At 40.6% G+C, this 19271-nt stretch overlaps 2 protein-coding genes across 4 annotated transcripts in view; one reads left to right on the forward strand and one right to left on the reverse strand.

Moving 5' to 3' along the window:
* Positions 1-11162: 11162 nt before the first annotated feature.
* On the reverse strand, positions 11163-13356 carry LOC133020696 (uncharacterized). The gene has a single exon (XM_061087383.1). It carries the CDS (start codon positions 13339-13341, stop codon positions 11635-11637), a length of 1707 nt encoding a protein of 568 aa, XP_060943366.1. The 5' UTR covers positions 13342-13356; the 3' UTR covers positions 11163-11634.
* A 1474-nt stretch (positions 13357-14830) lies between these two features.
* Positions 14831-19271, forward strand: part of fbxw4 (F-box and WD repeat domain containing 4) — a 66429-nt gene continuing 61988 nt past the window's right edge. For 2 of the 3 annotated variants that reach the window (XM_061087627.1, XM_061087629.1), the window contains exons 1-3: positions 14838-15077; positions 17386-17481; positions 17733-17918. In XM_061087627.1, the coding sequence (XP_060943610.1) occupies positions 14893-15077; positions 17386-17481; positions 17733-17918 (467 nt within the window). In that variant the 5' untranslated portion in view covers positions 14838-14892. Of the gene's footprint in view, positions 15078-17385; positions 17482-17732; positions 17919-19271 lie in introns of all 3 variants that reach the window. The other variant, XM_061087628.1, reaches the window with a different exon arrangement.

The following is a 19271-nucleotide window of genomic DNA, read 5'->3' on the forward strand; positions in this document are numbered from 1 at the left end:
GATTGAAAAGACAGAAAGGGGAAAAACTGACTGAATAAGCAGCAGCCAACAAAGTCCTCTGATCTCCACACAAAAACTCTGGAGACATGTTTTTATAGTGAGCATTACTTTATCTTAATTTGTAGTTTGTTTGATATTTTTTCAAAGTAAAAGAAGAGCTGTACAATGGGAAAAAATGAGAAATCTATTTTTGTACTTCACACTTTTGATACTGACCTGGGTTAAATTTTTTTTTAGATGCAGATAACTCGTGTGACTTATTGGGGATATCTGTGTGTGTAGTAGAGTGTGTTGTGTTGTTTTTGTCGTTTTAACCAGTGGTTATTTATTGGTGCTGCTCAAGGAGACTTAAAGTGCCCTGATTGACCGCAATGCCAGGGAACACTGCATTCAGAGACAAAACTGCCACACACAACATTAGGGAACGCAAGGGTCAGTTAAAATTGCTTAAGAGCATGGTGATAACACTGGAGTGCGGAAGCTGTTTGTTAGATGCTGCATCCTGACTAAGCTCATTCTATATCATGCTCACAAAGCTCAAGGAAACAGCTTTAACAACGTCAGATGAAACAATGTGGCAGCTACATTTGATAACCACAGGTTGGCTGTTCTGACTGTAAAGGTATAAAAAATGTAAACATAGAAACAAGTATTAGGAACCTTTCAATACACCCATTATCCCTTATCCAAATCTGTAGCCCCCTGAATGTTTTTATACTTTTATAAATATATTTTTATTTGAGGATATGTAAAATTATTTTAAGGATGGAATATTTATTTAAATTGTGTAATAAATATACATTAACATACTGAAAACTTTTTTGGTGCATACTTGCTCTGGAACCACCCATGAAAGTAACAAGTGTGCTGACCAGCCTTACACTCTGTGCATACTGTACATACAGCTGTGTGCAAATGCAATTTAGCATAGTGTTTATGTGATACCACCTATTCTGAGCCCTGCAAGATTTTTTATGGGAAATGTGAAAACAAATAATGTTTTCATGCTCTCAGATGAATAATTTTTGTGCAAAAAAGAGTATGAACTAACATTGTTAATATTTTACGTGTAAAGACTATACATTTCTACCAGTAAATAAACAGTCACAATTGTCTCAGTCTAAATGGGCTGCTTGCACCTCATACATGATAAATGCTATGTTATGCTCATTTGTGTGCATACATGATACACTAATTATTAAATGGAGTGAATGGTTCATTATTTTGAGGGCACAAATTGTTGATTTTCTACCAACCCTACATTCCTACACAAACTGCTCTATTAGTTTTTCAGAATTTTCTCCTTTATTTGAAAAATGTCTTGGAAAAACTACAAAGGGGGAAATTCACAAACCAATTTCTAAACCATTTCTTGACTATTTAAAAAAAACATCCACAAACACAGCACTTACATGCAGCATTTCCAGAAATAATGCATGGGCTCTATTTTAATGATCTAAGTTCAATACTAAGTTTATACAGTAAGTTAATTTAAGATGTTTTAAAATCCACTTTTGCTCATTGAACCATGGAAAAAAATGTGGTGTGATTCTTAAAGGTTTTAATTAGACTTTGAATGAGTGTTTTAGGCATAAAATGCAAACCAAAAGTCAGGTGTGCTTGCACCTTAGCAGAATGATAGAACAACAGATTTGCCAGGTTTCATTTCATGCATGAGCGGATCATTTTAATGTGTAACAAGCCATGTAGTGTCTTGATAATGGGTCTTAAAATAATATTAAAATACTGTACCATTTAGTTCAGACCAGGTTTATTTGGTCAAACGAACCTGCATTCCACTGCCTCAAGATAGCAAAAGACCTGACCACATCTCACTTTGAGACAAAAATGTCCATGGGTAATCAGAGAGGTGTAAATGCATTGGCTATCTAAAAAACACGGGTGCTGGATGGCAAAATGACAGCAGCGTCAGAAAAGTCTAACTCCTCACCAGATATGGATTTGTGATCCACTTTTGTTATTTGTTGAAAAGAGGACAAAGATAATCTGTTTTTATGTTGTTAAGGTGTGAATTGAGCCATCTACCACAACCACTTTTGTTCTCAAGAAAAACTCAAGAAAACTGCCTTTTAATATCTTGATGTATACATATTTTGATCATAAAACTGCATATAAACCTTCCACATTCCTGCAGCCACATGGTGGCACCATGTGTCAGAAATGTCATTATCTCCCCATATATGTGTTTGGACTGTCTGTATATTGGCACATTCTTATACTGACACCCAGTGTAATGTATACAGAACTACATCTACATGTATTTTGTAGGACTGCTAGTATTTCTGTTTGTATATCCAGCCATAAGCCTACTTCACATCCAGCATGGCACCATTATGTGTCATACATACATTTACTGATTCAAGAGACTACATCAGTAGAATAGATCCAATAATGTGTTGACTCTTAAACATTTCATGTTGAATATAGAATTTTCTATTCTGTGAAATAGAAAATATACCGATATTGTAAATGAAACTCCTTTCACCTCCATTGTATTGGGGTGGAGGAGAAAATCTCAGAGAGCACAAGAATGGTAGTCAGTTGAGTGCATACCTCCACCAAGGCCCAACAGTCCTTATAAATTCAGTCAAGCCACACCTAATTGTGTACAATCATAGTAGATAAGTTCCCTAAACATGCTTGTTTTCTTCCCTGGTAAATTGCTAAAAATAATGTCAAAAAAAACAATGTTAAACTTAAATTCTGCCCCTAGTCAGGATCTTCACCAAAATGTACGCACTTTTTGTATAATCATGCTGACAAACAATTATCTCCAAACATGGATAAAATTCAAACATACTGCATTGACAGACACCCCCAAAGGGAAATGACAAATATTTTGTGTGTAGTTAAGACTCATTTGGGAGAGCATATACATTTTGAAGGAAACAGAATGCTGACTGCATTCAACTTATTTTCATCATTGTGAGGAAATGTTAAATTACGCATTTGTCACAAATGTCACAAAGTGTTATATACAGCATCTGTTGGTAGGAAATAATACTTGGTTGTAGGAGTTTTAAAACAAAAAGTACCAAATAAAATAGAAATGTTGCACATGGGTCATTCAGGCTGTTTTGAGTTATATGTCATGTCATCATCATCGTGTCTCTGGAGCACTCAGATCCCAATACACATAATATACATACAGAACATGCAAACATGACAACAAAGGAAAATATACTTTAGGTATACCCTAACCCTGACAATACTTGACATTATCTGCTTAACTGGTTCCCCATTTGTGAGAGAGGGATTTGTCCCTCAGGACTTCCCATTAAAGGGTGTAGACACCATATCAATCCATGTCACTGTTTGGCAATAACTCAATGTTATAACCTGAAAGCATTTGCACAAGCCTTTGTTCTAAACTGATGTATGGTCAATGTGAAAAAAATGTTGATTTTTCATATGAATATTAGCATCATGACAGTATAATCATACAATGTATTTGCATACTGCCTGTTGTCACCTGCTTTCCATTTTTTATTCTAGTCAGTTCAATTCATTTTTCTTTGTATTGTGCCAAACACAATATGCATTATCTCAAGGTACATACCTAAAAAACTCCCATGTAACATGTAGAACATCGTGAAAGATCATCTGCCCCGAGCATTTCATTTTCCCCTACTCTCTTGAGTCACGTAAAGAGGGCTCTATTTTAATTGTCTAACTGCATGGTCTATAGGGAATGTCCAAATCTACTTGACTTAGTTTAACGGCAGAAAAAAGGTGTCTGCGTCAGGTGCAGGGACGTGCACAGACATTTTGGGGGGGCAAGGGCTCAAGTGAGAAAAAGGGCATTTCTCATAATTATTTATAAAAAAACTAAAAGTTGAATATAGTAGAACATCGCTGACTTACTTTACAATCTATTTTATTACCCTTACAATCATACAAATGTTAAAAACAGTATTATAGTTATTACAGTTGTGCTGTAATTGACAAAATAAGGCTTTTAATTCATAAATTAGACTACAACAGTAAATCTATGACAGGTGTCAGTGCTCTCCACACTGATTTGACATTTATTCAGTTCAGACGTGTCTAAAGGCTTAAAGGACAAACTCTGATTACATCCTTTACTGTATCAATGTGACCCAATCTGGGTCCCCTTAGCAGCGCCATTTCATTGCATTAATGTGCTTTAATGTGCAGGTCAACAAGAGACTCTGCTCCTCTGATGTTTTCTAATCACTCCTCATCACAGTGAAATTAAAACACTATGCTGCGTCTTAACCCTAATGTCCTGACTGAGTTCCACCACAGGCTGATCACCACAGGACGAGTCAATGTGGGGCCACATTGTAATGCCAGGCATTATTTTCTTCCTTTTCTCACCCATCTAATCAATACTTCCCTGTCAACTGGCTGTTTCCCTCACTCTCTGAAGGAGGCAAGAGTTAATCCTCTCCTGAAGAAACCCACCCTCAACCCATCTGAAGTAAACAACTACAGACCTGTCTCTCTCCTTCAATTTCTTTCCAAAACTCTTGAGCGAGCTATCTTTAATCAACTCTCCTCCTATCTCCACCATAACAATCTTCTTGACCCTCCCCGGTCTGGTTTCAAGGCAAGCCACTCAACTGAGACTGCCCTCCTTGCTGTCTCTGAGCAGCTTCACACTGCTAGAGCAGCCTCTCTCTCCTCTGTCCTTATCCTTTTAGACCTTTGCTGCATTTGACACAGTGAACCACCAGATTCGTATTTCCTCCCTTCAGGACCTGGGTGTCTCAGGCTCTGCTCTCTCCCTGTTCTCATCCTACCTCAACAACGCACTTACCGGGTACCTTGGAGAGGATCTTTGTCTGAACCTTGTCCTCTCAGTAGTGGGGTCCATCAAGGTTCCATCCTGGGTCCCCTCCTCTTCCCTCTGTACACCAACTCTCTCCGCTCACTCACATGGATTTTCCTACCACAGCTACGTATGCTGATGACACTGAACCAATCCTCTCTTTTCCCAAATCTGAAACACAGGTCGCAGCACGAATCTCTGACTGACATCTCGCAGTGGATATCCTGACACCACCTGAAATTGACCTTGACAAGACTGAACTACTTTTCCTCCCAGGGAAAGGCTCACCCACCCACGACCTGACTATTACCTTTGACAACTCTGTGTTAGCTCACACCCAGACTGCTATGAACCTGGGTGTGACACTCGACAGTCAGCTTTCCCTTACTGCCAACATTACTGCTACAACATGTTCCTGTAGATACATGCTGCACAACATCAGGACAATACGTCCCCTTCTCACTCAGAACTCTGGTCCAGGCTCTGGTCATCTCACGCCTAGACTATTACTACTCCTTCCTGGCAGGTCTACCTGCTAGTGCCATCCGACCTCTGCAGCTCATCCAGAATGCAGCAGCTCGACTGGTCTTTAACCTGCCTAAATTCCCTCACACTACTCCGCTCCCTTCAGTGGTTACAAGTGGCTGCCACATCTGTTTTAAAACATTGGTACTTGCGTACCGTGATGCGAACGGATCGGGTCCAGTCTACTGGGCGGCTGTGGCTGAGGGGTAGAGTGGTCGTCGGTTCGATCCCCCGTCTGACCCATCTGCATGCCAAAGTGTCCTTGGGCAAGATGCGGAACCCTGAATGGCCCCCCATAGAATAACAATGTGCTGCGAATAGATGCACTGTATGAATGTGTTTGTGAATGGGTTAATGTAAAACTGTACTGTAAAGCACTTTGAGTGGTCATCAAGACTAGAAAAGCGCTATATAAATACAAAACCAAAACCATTTACATCCAGGACATGGTCAAACGTTACGCCCATTTACTCTGCTCTGCATCTGCCAAACGGTTTGTTGCTCCCACACTGCAAGCTAAACACTCAACAAAATCCTAGATGGTGGAACGAGCTCCCCAAGGACATCAGGACAGCAGAAAGTCTCCAACGCAAACTAAAAACACATCTTTTACGACTATACCTTGAATAAAAAAACAAACCAAAACAAAATAAAAGTAGTGTAGGAGTCGATGGGATGAAGTAGTCCTTTTACGCACCTCTTGGTGTGCGTTTTATTTCACAAACATTTTACCGCTACAGAGAATTTCCGTGTGTCACCAAAACTTCCACTTTTAATCACTCCCAGTGCCCTTGTTACCTTGGTAACCCCACAGCTCTTTACAGGGTGTGTAAGCGTGCAAACCACATAGTGCAATCAATTAGTGTAATCCGATGTAACAGTCTTTGGTGAATTCTGTCTTATCACATGTGTCCACTGCATATGTCCCCCCAGGAATGGAAGATATATGTAGCAGAACCAGTGCTCCATCATGCTGGAAAAGGCATTGTTCGTCACCAAACTGTTCTTGGATGGTTGGGAGAAGTTGCTCTCGGAGGATGTTGTGGTACCATTCTTTATTCATGGCTGTGTTCTTAGGCAAAATTGTTTGTGAGCCCACTCCCTTGGCTGAGAAGCAACCCCACACATGAATGGTCTCAGGATGCTTTACTGTTGGCATGACACAGGACTGATGGTAACGCTCACCTTTTCTTCTACGGATAAGCTTTTTTCCAGAAGCCCTAAACAATCGGTAAGGGGATTCATCAGAGAAAATGACTTCACCCCAGTCCTCAGCAGTTGAATCCCTGTACCTTTGGCAGAATATCAGTCTGTCCCTGATGTTTTTCCTGGAGAGAAGTGGCTTCTTTGCTGCCGTTTTTGACACCAGGCCATCCTCCAGAAGTCTTTGCCTCACTGTGCGTGCAGATGCACTCACACTTGCCTGCTGCCATACCTGAGCAAGCTCTGCGCTAGTGGTGCCCCGATCCCGCAGCTGAATCAACTTTAGGAGATGGTCCTGTCGCTTGCTGGACTTTCTTGGGCGCCCTGAAGCCTTCTTCACACCAATTGAACCTCTCTCCTTGAAGTTCTTGATGATCAGATAAATGGTAGATTTAGGTGCAATTTTACTATCAGCAATATCCTGTCCTCTGAAGCCCTTTTTGTGCAAAACAATGATGACTGCACGTGTTTCCTTGCAGTTAACCATGGTTAACAGAGGAAAAACAATGATCTCAAGCAACACCCTCCTTTTAAAGCTTTCAGTCTCCTATTTTGTCTCAATCAGCATGACAGAGGGATCTCCAGCCTTGTCCTCGTCGACACTCTCACCTGTGTTAACAAGAGAATACCTGACATGATGTCAGCTGGTTATTCTTCGGCAGGGCTGAAATGCAGTAGAAATGTTTTTTTCCGGATTAAGTTCATTTTAGTGGCAAAGAGGGACTTTGCAATTAATTGCAATTCATCTGATCACTCTTCATAACATTCTGGAGTATAAACCCTGCACTAGAGCATCAATGGTCTTATCTGTGCAGCTATATAATATATAAGATTCAGCAAGCCCATCCCACTACTGTGCTTTGGCAGCTGTAAGGTTTTGTATCTCCACCTAGGGACTTTGCCATTCCAGATGAATTGGGACATCACCGTATCCCATATTGATTATTAGGAATATGAATGGGTAGTGACTAAAAAAAGTAAAGTAATCTAGGTAAGATAGTTGTTTCTATCGTCATAATTCTGTTACCTAGTTCCAGGGGTAAAGATCCCCATCTATCAAGGTCCTCTGTTATCTGTTAATTAATAAGTGCATAATTTTCATAGTACAGTCAAGATATTTCCTTAGTTAATTTAACACCTAAATACACTTAAATTTCCGCAACAAGACGTAGCGAAGCTAGCGGACGTAGCCCCATGATGGTGTGCCCGAGGGTCCGTGAACGCAACTCGTAGGAAGACATTAAGGTATACATGTCAGGCTTGCGGACATTCTTTTTAGTTGTGTTTTCTTTCATTGAATCCTTTATTCTCTAAAACTTAATGTTTTTAATAACTTTTTTACATCCTATGTTGTATCAGTCACCTGCAAATCACTTGATTTCATTGAGAGGTGCGTTATAAATAGAGGTTGATTGATTTAATTACGGCTTGACTTCAAAAATACAATGAAGAAAGCATGTTTGGACTCAGTTCAATTAAATGTTTAGATGTGCACCTTACCAAAAATTGGCATCAGCTGCATTCTTCCCACTTACCACAATAATAGGACAACATAAAACACAGTCATCTACAGAATACATCACATCTTGCAAACGAATTGTCAAAATGACTGTCACACTATGAATCAAAACAAATCCAAAGCCAAGGAAGCTGGCTGGTCTAGGAGGTGGGATGGTAATTAGTCGCACACTGCAGTGCAGTCTGTGCATGGTAACCAAAAGAGAGACTGTTGTCCCCAATGACCGACAGAGAGCCTTTCATACCTTCGAGGTGAATTGTGGAACAACCCTAATATGGTTTGAATCCTCTTCATCAGATCAGATCGATTCCAATTTGTACAAATTAATGATGAGTCATCTGTACGCACCAAACTGAATCACTCTGATCCTCAGGGTTATGTGCTCGGCCAAATTGTATTCACCTTATATATGCTTCCATTAGTAAACATTATCAGGACACATTGAAAATTTTCACTGCAGATGACAACCAGTTATACCTATCAATAAAACCAAAAAATGCAGCTAAAAGCATGTTTCAAGGACATAAATACCTGGATGACCAATAATTTTGTCCTATTAAACTCAAATAAAACACAGGTTCTAATACTCCGCCCTAAACCCCTCAGAGATGCATTATCTAATGACATAGCTATTCCAGATAGATAGCAATGCACTTGCTTTCAGTGAAATCGTCAGGAATTTGCGTTATCTTTTATCCCAATTTTTCTTTTTATTCGGATTCAAAATTAATTTCTAGGACGGCCTTCAATTACTTATGTAACGTAACATTTCAAAAATCAGACATGTCCTGTCTCAAAAAGATGCTAAATTTGAGTCTACGCCTTTATCACATCCAGACTTGATTATTATAATTCCTTATTATCAGGCTCTCCCAGTAAGTCGGTAAAGACTCTGCAGTTTGTCCAAAATGCTGCAGCATGTGTGCTGACAAGAACCAGGAAAAGAGAGCACAGTTCTCCTGTATTAGCTTCAAACTTAACTTCTAGCTGAAATTTAGAATATAATTTAAAATTCTCCTCCTCACTTACAAGGCCCTTAATAATAGGGCACCATCATACCTTAAAGAGCCCATAGTACCATATCACCCCACTAGAGCACTGCGCTCCCAGAATTCAGGCCTACTTGTTGTCCCTGAAGTAGAGTATGCACACACACACACTTCAGCTGACAACAATGACCTATCTCAAGTCTTTAAACACCTTAACTAAATATAAAATTATCCACTAAAACTTGTCTTTTTTACATTGATTGATTGAATATTTATTTAAGCCTCGGAAGACACATTGAGGGATAAGACCCTCATTTTCAATGGTGCCAGGGGGAACAATAAAAAAGTTGATACATTAAAAGTTAATACATTGAATAAATAGGAATGAAATAAATATGCATATATATATACACAGTAATACAAGGTATAAAACAATTCGTCAATAAAATACTATGGCAAAGTCCACTAGCAGTTACAGTCATTGCAGGAGAAGTCAGCTGTACATGAGACCAGACTCGAAAACTCTGTCAATGAAACAAATGAGCGCAACTTTAAAGATTTTTGGACCTCATTCCAAATGTAGGGTGCTTTATAATAGAAAGCTGTCTTCCCCAAGTTGGTCTTAACACGAGGTACATACAATGAAAGCCAGCTCTGGGAGCGAGTATTGTGGGTATTACAATTCCAGCTGATGAGAGAGGAGAGATATAGTGGCAGTAGCCCAATGATTGTTTTGTAAATATAAATCTTCCAATGACCATCCCTTTTTTCAGACAGGGCTGGCCAGCCAACCTTGTTATAGAGAGTACAGTGGTGTGTGCCATAGCGGTCTCCTGTGATAAAACGCAGAGCAGAATGGTATACAGCATCCAGAGATTTCAGTGTGCTGTGGGATGTATTTCCATAAATTACATCACCGTAATCTAAAACTGATATAAAAGCAGACTCAATAATGCGTTTTCTGGCTTGGAAAGTGAAACAGAACCTATTTCTATAGAGAAAGCCCAATTTTGTTCTTAGCTTTTTTACGAGTTGACTCACATGTGGTTTAAAATCGAGCTTCTCATCAACCCAAATGCCTAGGTATTTATAGCTGTTGACCCTTTCCAGAGTGGTACCATTTCTAGAGCAGAGTTTTAAACTGTTAAAATCAGTGCTTCTAGCTTTAGTAAAAAGAATCCATTTGGTTTTGGCACAATTCAGGACTAGCTTCAAGTCACTTAATTGCTTCTCTAGCATGTGGAAGGAGAGCTGCAGTCTATTTATAGCGGAGTCAATGTTGGAGGCACTACAATACAGAACTGTGTCATCCGCATAAAGATGAACCCGAGAAAGTGGAGTGAGTGTGGAGGCAATTTCATTGATATATATTATAAAAAGTAAAGGTCCAAGGACAGAGCCTTGGGGTACCCCCTTGTCAATATCTAAAAAAAGTGATGTTATTTTGCCCACCTTTGCACATTGGGAGCGACCAGAGAGATAACTGTTAAACCACTGTAGGCTCAAATGATCAAAGCCGATAAGAGATAATTTGTGTAAAAGCAGATGGTGGTCAAGCGTGTCAAAGGCCTTTGAGAGGTCCACAAATAGTGCGGCACAATGTTGCTTATTGTCTAGCGCAGTAATGACATCATTGACCACAAGGGAGGCTGCAGAAATAGTGCTATGTCGGGCTCTAAAACCTGAGATGGACTCAAGAAAGACGATAATGATAAAAATGATTTTAGCTGGGTATTAATAAAGGATTCAAGAATTTTTGAGAGACATGATAATTTTGAAATTGGCCTGTAGTTGTTCATATTATTCGTGCTACCACCCTTGTGCAGTGGGAGAACATGGGCTGTTTTCCAGGTTGAAGGGATAACACCAGTTGTTATGGAGAGATTGAAGATGTAAGTAATATATTCAAAAATTACAGTAGCTGAGGTTTTCAGAAAGAAAGGGTCAAGCTTGTCGTCACCGGTCGTTTTCTTTGGATCAATTTTGATCAGGGCATTGCAGACCTGAACTGAATCTAATGTTGTCAGACTAAAGCTGCTTTCTGAAAGTGGAACTGGCAAAGCGGGGGGGGGGGGGGGGGGTGCAGGGATCTGCTTGAAGATCAGTAGTATGCACGGTATTATCAAAAAGGTGCCCGGCTGCAGTAAAATGTCTGTTAAAAGCAGAGCAGATGTCAGAGGGTTCAGTTAAAACAGTGGAGTCTGCTAAAATGCTAGCAGGCAGGCATGAACTGAGCTCTCCTTTTAGACTTTTAACTGCTTTCGAGAAATCACCTGGTCTATTGGACGATTCAGTGAATTTTTTCAAATAAAAATCGGCTTTCCCTCTCCTGACTGCTGATGTGCATTTATTTCGCAATTGTCTAAATTTAAGCCAGTGGGAATGGTCATTTGTCTGCCTTGCTAAATTCCATGCCTTGTTCCTGGAACAATGCTGTTTTGCAAGTTCATTGCAGTACCAAGGGTTGACTCTGCTCTTAGTCCTGCATTTTTTATAGGGAACATGTTTGTCAACTATTAAGTTGAAAGCTGTGGTGAAGTGTTTTAGGGCCAGATCAACATCAGGTATTTTGACAGTATCTGCTATGTCGCTGTAAAAAAGGTCGTGTAAGAAGCCTGCTCATCAAAGAGCTTAAAATTCCTTTTCATTACTACCCAAGAACCACATTTCTGCAACCTCATGTCACGGATGCATATTATGGGACAATGATCACTGATCCCCAAGTCTAAAACCCCATTTGCAACATATTTTTCCGGTTTGTTGCAAAAAATTAGATCAATTAAAGTTGATTTAGAAAAGTCTTTCAGATTAGGACGAGTGGGCACAGAAATTAGCTGGGTAAAATGCAGGTCAGAGGACAGCTCCTTAAGAGCTTCGGAGGCATCAGTTGACCAATCTAAATTAAAATCACCCAACACAATTAGTTCTGAGTCAGAAAGAGGAATAAGAAGTTCTGCCATCTTTTTGAGGGCCATAGTCGGGGCACAAGGGGGTCTGTAAACTCCAATGACAATAATAGAATTTTTGTGACCAAGGTCAATTTTTAGGGAAATGAAATCAAAGCATTTTGGGATTGATACAGCGTTTAAAATAGCAGCAGAATAAGTGCTTTTAACATAGACAGCTACACCACCACCCCTGCTGGCCCTATCAGATCTGAAAATATTATATCCCTGAATAAACACTGTTTGGTCGTCTATATCTTTATGTAGCCATGTCTCCGATATGACCAATATATCAGGGTTGGCTTGGTTTACTAAAATATTAATGTGATCAAGTTTGTGACGGCTCAACAAACTTCTTATGTTTAAGTGTAGGAAACCCACCCCTTTTCTATTTCTAAATTCTTGGGGGTCACTTACAAAGGTAGAGATATTTTGATTGACTGTACATGTGTTGAGGGGCGGAAAAATGTCTTGTATCTGCAACAAGCACCTGAGAGTTCGTGTTCTGAGACGTCGCGGCGGGCGTGTTCTCCTCCGCGAGATCATTGTTGAAATGTCATGTTGATCAGGAAAAATAACAGAAGTTGTTATCATGACAGGAATGTCGGAGGCACTGTTGATGCAGGACATAGAGTTGGGGGACAGCACCTCGTCGTAGAAGCTGGGGGCGCAGGAGGAGCCGGTGTGGGGCGGCGGCGGGGTCCGGGACGTGGGGCTGCCTAGCAGGGGGGACTCGAGCCCGTGGTGGGTGGAGAAGCCGGAGAAGCTGAGGCTGTGGTGGAGCTTGGGTCTGTCCCTCTGGCTGTAGCCGCCCAGCTCGCGGGTCGACCGGGGCTCCCCCGGCTGCATGTTGGCCGCCGGAGCGGGCCGGCGCTCGTCGGCGTTGTGGATGAAGTGACACCGGGGCCCGTACGGGCAGAAGCCGATGGTGTGGAAGGTGCGGCACGGCTCCGTCTTGTACTTCGGGTGGCGGGACAGGCTCCTCAGCTCGTGGTAGCTGTGAGCGAACTGACACTTCTCCCCGTACTTGCAGGAGCCGTTCTCCTCGAAGGGCCGGCACAGCTCGGTCTTGTAGCGGGTGGAGTTGATCTGCGAGCCGGCCTTCTGCTGCTGCACGCCCCGCTCCCCGCTCGCGCTGTAGGCTCCGTCGCGGAACTTGTTCTCCTTGTTCATGAGGCTCGTGGGGCTGCTGCTGGTGCTGATTCCACCGATCGGCACGTTTCCCTTCGGGCTGTCGTAGCCGGAGCCCAGGTTGCACTTGTTGCCGTTGTTCATCGCTACGGTGCTTAGCCAGCCTCCTGCTCGCCGCCATTGCACGTATACGACAGCTGTCAGTGCGGACATGTGATGAAGTGAAGTGTCTCCTGTAGAAAGAAGAATCGAAACTTAACACGTTGTGCGTTTCCTGTCTTCTACATACCATCAAAAGATTATAGACAATAAAATATTAAGGTAATTTTAAACCTATTATGTGACTAAGGCCTTTTAAATAACAGTACCTAAAAATGAACCAGCAGAGAACCGGTGGGAACTGTATCTTAAGCAAAAGCATATTGCTTGGTGTGACTTCTATACCAACAATTTTTTAAGTAAAACAGCTATGTAACCATCGTGCAGTGTATCTGTTTCTATTATGAAATTTAATGCGTGCCTTATTTTGTGTTTTATTGTGATGATTTATGCAATACACATGGTCCCTTTACACTATAGTTTTATAGTAATTGAAATTTAATTTTCAGCTGAAAGAAAGTTGTCAGTCAACTTTGTTATTCATTGTATTATTTGTTGAAAAACACGAGGATGTCCTAAACATTCGTTCATCGGAAACAATAATTACAAATCCTGCTAGATCGGTCTTTGTTCTTGTTTCATCGACGGTGCGATAAGTAAAACGGGTTTACACCGGATGCTGAAGACGCCAAAGCAACGCGTAAGCGCAGCGCCAAGCCTTAAATGAATGCCTACACCTTTTTCACGGCTCAGCACCCAGAATTCAAGAGCGGCATCACCAATGCACGACGGCTCTTCCTCAAAGAGCTGTCAAAGGAGCTTGTCACACCACATATGAGGAGTCGACTGGAAGGCTGCCCACAACTGCAAACCCCGATTATTGAAGCAATGGGAAGGTGTGGGGTGACAAAAGCCACAACATAGCCACAGGAAAGAAGCAGACAGGGCCAACCAAAGAGAAAGAGGTGTCAGATCTGCCCAAGTAACAAAGATCGCAAAGTCAACAATAGTTGTGGGAAATGCAATGTACCTGTGTGCAATTATCACAGCCAGAAACAGGTAGTTTGTCTGAACTGCATACAGTGATGAGATAAGAAGGCAAAACAGGGAAAAGAGACAGGAACTGTCAATGACTGGACAGTTACACACACACACACACACACGCACGCACACACACACACACACACACACACACACACACACACACAATGGATGTTCACATTTTTCTATTACTGTTCTTGGTAATTATTTTTTTCAAAAATTTTAAAAAGTGAAAAATAAAGATATTTCAAACATGAAATCATTCTTGTGTGTTCCTTAATATAATACTAAATATTATACAAGTGATTAATTTAACCAAAATGACGAAAATGGCATAAAAACCCATTGATTCGAATATGGGTCATTTTTGACCCACTTATGGAAGAGTGTAGGGTCCAGTCACTCGTGCATCTAAGGGTAAAATAACAACCAAGCGCCGGCGCTTCGGTGTTGCTTCCTCGTCCGGTGTAAACCCGGCGTCAGGCAGGGTCAAACTACGTCAGGTCCCCCAGTGACGATTCACCGTCGTCCACGCTGTCAGCTGACTGCTAGAGCAGCTTCCGGTTTCCGCTGAATGAAGGTGTTTATTTTGTTTGGTGTAAGTCCGTCTTGACTAGGCTCATTATGCTCATACTACAGTTACCAGAAGACGTCCTCTACCATATCTTGTCTTATTTGGACTGCAAATCTCTCGCCCGCCTCTCTCAGGTCTGTAAAAGCATTTACCGCTTTGTAAACCGCGACACTGTCTGGAGGAGCATCGCCAAAGAGTTTCTTAACACTGGGATCAATCGGGACGGGACGGACATGTAAGATGTGCAGTAATAAGTGTGTGTTAGCAAAGTGTGTGTAAGCTTAGCCTGTCATTGTTCGTTGACACGCAGTATTTCTGTGTTGTGTAACCACTGGCTGCACCTGATTACTGAATATGTTGTGCTGAACACGGACAATTGAATACAAATTAAATGTAAATGTAATGGAGCTTTCAGACACAATAGGTTCGGACTTTTTCTTCTTCCCCTGGTGTCAGTGATACGAGAACAACAACCGATCTCGTAGCGTTTGCTATTTTCGCTGCAGAGTTTACGGATGTTTAGGAAATTGTCAAACAATCAAATTCTCCTTAGCTCTTCTCTAGTCATCTCTCCTCTCTTTTCTCCTCAGCTCTTCTCTCCAGTCATCTCTCCTCTCTTTTCTCTTCAGCTCTTCTCTCCAGTCATGTGCTAGATTTACAAACTCTTAAGTGTTTACTTAAACTCTATTTACATTTTGAAGCCTGAGTATATATGTATATATATGTGATTGAACAGTTTGTGTTTAACATAAGTACCCAACATGATTAAACTTTACTGAGTAAATTTTTTGATTACCGGTGACTTGCCTGGTTTTGCACATTTACCCCTTTCCTTATAAACAATCAAACAGGACACCTTCTTGAATTTATGTTTTCATTGTCATAAGACACGTAGGGACAGTATTAACTCTTAATTGTCAATGATTAATTTGATTAAACCCAAAATGTAAATGGCCTGTGATAAATTCCAATAACTATTCATCAAAGTGTTTTAGTATGTACACAATACTGTGCATGTTGCTGCTGTTACTTTTTACCAGATGTGCACCATAGAATCATTAGAAGTAAAACAGAGTTTCATAGAAATCATAATTTAAAATCCAACAAAAAACGAAATACAGTTATTGTTCAAGGTAGACATGATCACTGTTGGAAAATGAATCTCTAGTGCTTAATATTTAATGAGTGTAATTTACGGTAGAGATATTCAAATTGAAAAAGCGCAATGGTAAAGTAGTAATTCACATATGTCTTCCAGCACTTAATTCAGTCATCTGTTTACCGTAAGAGTAAACTCCAAAGCCTAGAGAAACGCAAGCTGGTCTTACATTTAACAGTTTTTACATTGTGTAGGTCAACTGTACTGATGGAGACAAAGATGCCGTCCAGGAGCCATTTTTCATCAGAAGTCACCTAGGTCACAACTCTTTATGTTCTGCAGATTAAAACAGTGTTAGAAAATATTTTATACAACACTATTTAATATTAGCTTACACACTAACTTCAGCTACAACTCATTACTTCTCTGAAATATGTGCTCCACTGGCTTTTCAGATTACTTACACATTGCTAACAATACCTCAGATGATGGAAGCTAACTTTGTTAGCAGCTAGTTCTCAGCACAGTCAGGAGCTCGGTGTGGTTAGTAGCAGGTGTAGATGGGCATGTATACAGTCCTTGTGATGAGAGGTCAGAGGTCAGACCCAGCTCCTCCTTTTTGTCCAGATATGGTAATTTCCGGTTCAGCATGGCTCCAAATCACCAAGATGATGCTGATCAAATTCGAAACTCTCGGGTTCAAAACAGCAGTTTACAAACCAATGGGTGATGTTACACAAGGTTGCCAATTCGGTGTAGTATGTGGGGGAGAGCAACTGTATGGTCTAACTGCAGCCGGTTTCCCTTCCACGAGGCTTTAAGGTAACGTGACCTGGTTAGGTTTTGCAGCGTTGCATGAAGTCAGACAAACATTTTAACCATCAGAAAATTAATTTTCATATTTTTGAAAAGTGTTGACTCTAAAATCTTCATCAGAAATAAACCAGGTATGATAAACGCAAAGTTAACCAACTTCACTTTGTACCATAGACTGAACCATAAGCTCTCCTCATAATGTCCAGCACACAAACAATAAAAAGTGACTGTATATTATAAAACTGTTTGAGGACTCACTAATGACAAGGAATAATACTGAAGTAGCTCCCAGTCATAAAACAGGCAGGTTTAGAAGAGGCACTGCAATAGTGCAGTTTAATTTGGGATCCCAAAATTATTTTAGGTGTGAATGATTGTTTGTCTCTATATGTCTGTCCTGGCTAGACTGATAACAGACACAGTGTACCCTGTCTCTCACCCAATGTCATAATATTAGCAGACTAACCAATGGAATGGAAAAAATTTCAGGTTTTTGCATACTATTGAATCGATATGATGGGTATGGTTTCAAAGGGTCAAATTGGCCTGTTAAAAATAACTCATACTTAAAATGTAGCCCCCAAAACCTACTGTAAATAGTCATGTTCGGTACTCTCTGTTATTGCAGATATCCTCACATACCACTGAAGGAGAGAGTGAAGTTAGCACAAAACTGGTGTGATGGAGTCTGTAAAAGAGGAATTCCTCTCAAATGGAAAACAAAGTAAGTTTGTTTTTGAGCTCACTGTTTGAAGGCTCAAACTCTGTCTTGTACTTCTGTGGGGGGATTCGTCATAGAGCTTGGCTAGACTAACCTGATTCGAGCTCTGCATTTCCTTTAATGTTGAAATATTCTTTTAACAAAAATAAAATATTCTTTGCATACTTTATTTTAATATATCAGGGTGTTTATTTGGTAGTTAAACTATACACATTTCTTCTAAATCTTGTAAATTTCTAATATCTTGTCTTCAGGCTGTTACCATGGTTGGAGTTGGATGGGGATGTACTCTTTCTATCTCAGGCTGCTGATATTGGAGCTTACCAGTTGCACCAAGACTCTGGGAGGTTGCAGCGTAACCCATTTGAAATCTACTCAGGCCACAATGCTGATGTGTGCCACTTTGTTCTGACGGACTCTCACCTGATAAGTGGTGGAAGGTAGATCATGTTCTCTTTGTTCTTCTTCTGATTTGATCTGGCATGGACAACGTCATTGCAGAACATCACAATCAGACACTGAAGTAATCATTTGTTTGTTATTAAACAATTTTGTGACTCATTAGTAATTTATCCATAAACCTATTGAGATGATTTGCTGTTTAAAAAAGTGACGTTTGCTGCTATGGCGATATGTTTCAAATAGATTGAAAATCTCTGTAGTTCTTTTACAGTGGATGAAAAAGTAGTAGAAGCTGAAATAGGAATGGTGCAGTAGACCTTACCAAGTGGCTCTCACCACAGCAACCCGAGACGAACCATTCGTTTTTTAACATATTTATTAAATCAGACAAATTTAACAAACATAAATAAACTTCAACTTAAAGCAGACTAGCTTTGCAGCTCAGTCAGGGTGTCTCTCGGGTGTCTGAGTCCTTGAGGCAGCTCCGATGCTGCCTCTTTAGCACAAGGACCAATCAGCTAACAGCTCTCACCTGCGCTGATTGATCCTCTGTGGTGCAGGTGAGGAGGCTCTCCCAGCCCCCCTCCAAAAGGACAATGTAGAAATACCGTGATTTGTGTATGCTTTGTTTTGGGGATTTGTGCCATTCTTCTTTGCAGATTCTCTCAAGCTCTGTCATGTTGGATAGTGACTGTTCATGTCTCTTTCTTTTTGATTCACTTCAATTCACAGTTCTGGCTGGACCACTACTTCAATGAGTTGTCCCAAAAGCGAGTTGTCGGCTGTGTGCACAAGTCAAGTCAACTTAATTTATATAGCGCTAACCCCTTACCCCAGGGGTTCTCAAACTTTTGCATGCTGGGCCCCCCCAAAGCTGGTTAGGGGTAGTTGCCCCCCCCCCTTAACTACACCACCATATATAGATAGATAGATAGCATATTGTTATTGATACGCCTGACATGTCAAGGTTAGGCTATTGTTTTTGTTAGGCCCATACAGACAATTATTATTACTATTTATTATTGTTATTGTTATTATTATTATGATTATGATCAGTAGTAGTAGGCCTATTCGTAGGCTATTAATATTAGCAGCTATGTGAGCCTGCATGCTTTCTTATTATAATAATCATCATTATTATCACCATAATGGATGTGGTGGATGATTGAAGATGTAAAGGTAGGTGTTAAGGGGAAAAGGGCTAGCTGCAGTTGGAAGAAGTTAGCTAGCTAGAAGGCTAGCTCTTGGGGCTACAAGCTTTCTAAAAAGACTGTGGAGCAAATTACTCCTTAGATTAGGCTAGGAATAGGCCTACTGCAAGTGCAGTAAGGTATTACTAAGGAAAGAGTGAGTCTTTAAAAAGACTGTTTATAAAGCAATGAATATCTGAA

Source organism: Limanda limanda, chromosome 15 (assembly GCF_963576545.1).
Source record: "Limanda limanda chromosome 15, fLimLim1.1, whole genome shotgun sequence".
Lineage (NCBI taxonomy): Eukaryota > Metazoa > Chordata > Actinopteri > Pleuronectiformes > Pleuronectidae > Limanda > Limanda limanda.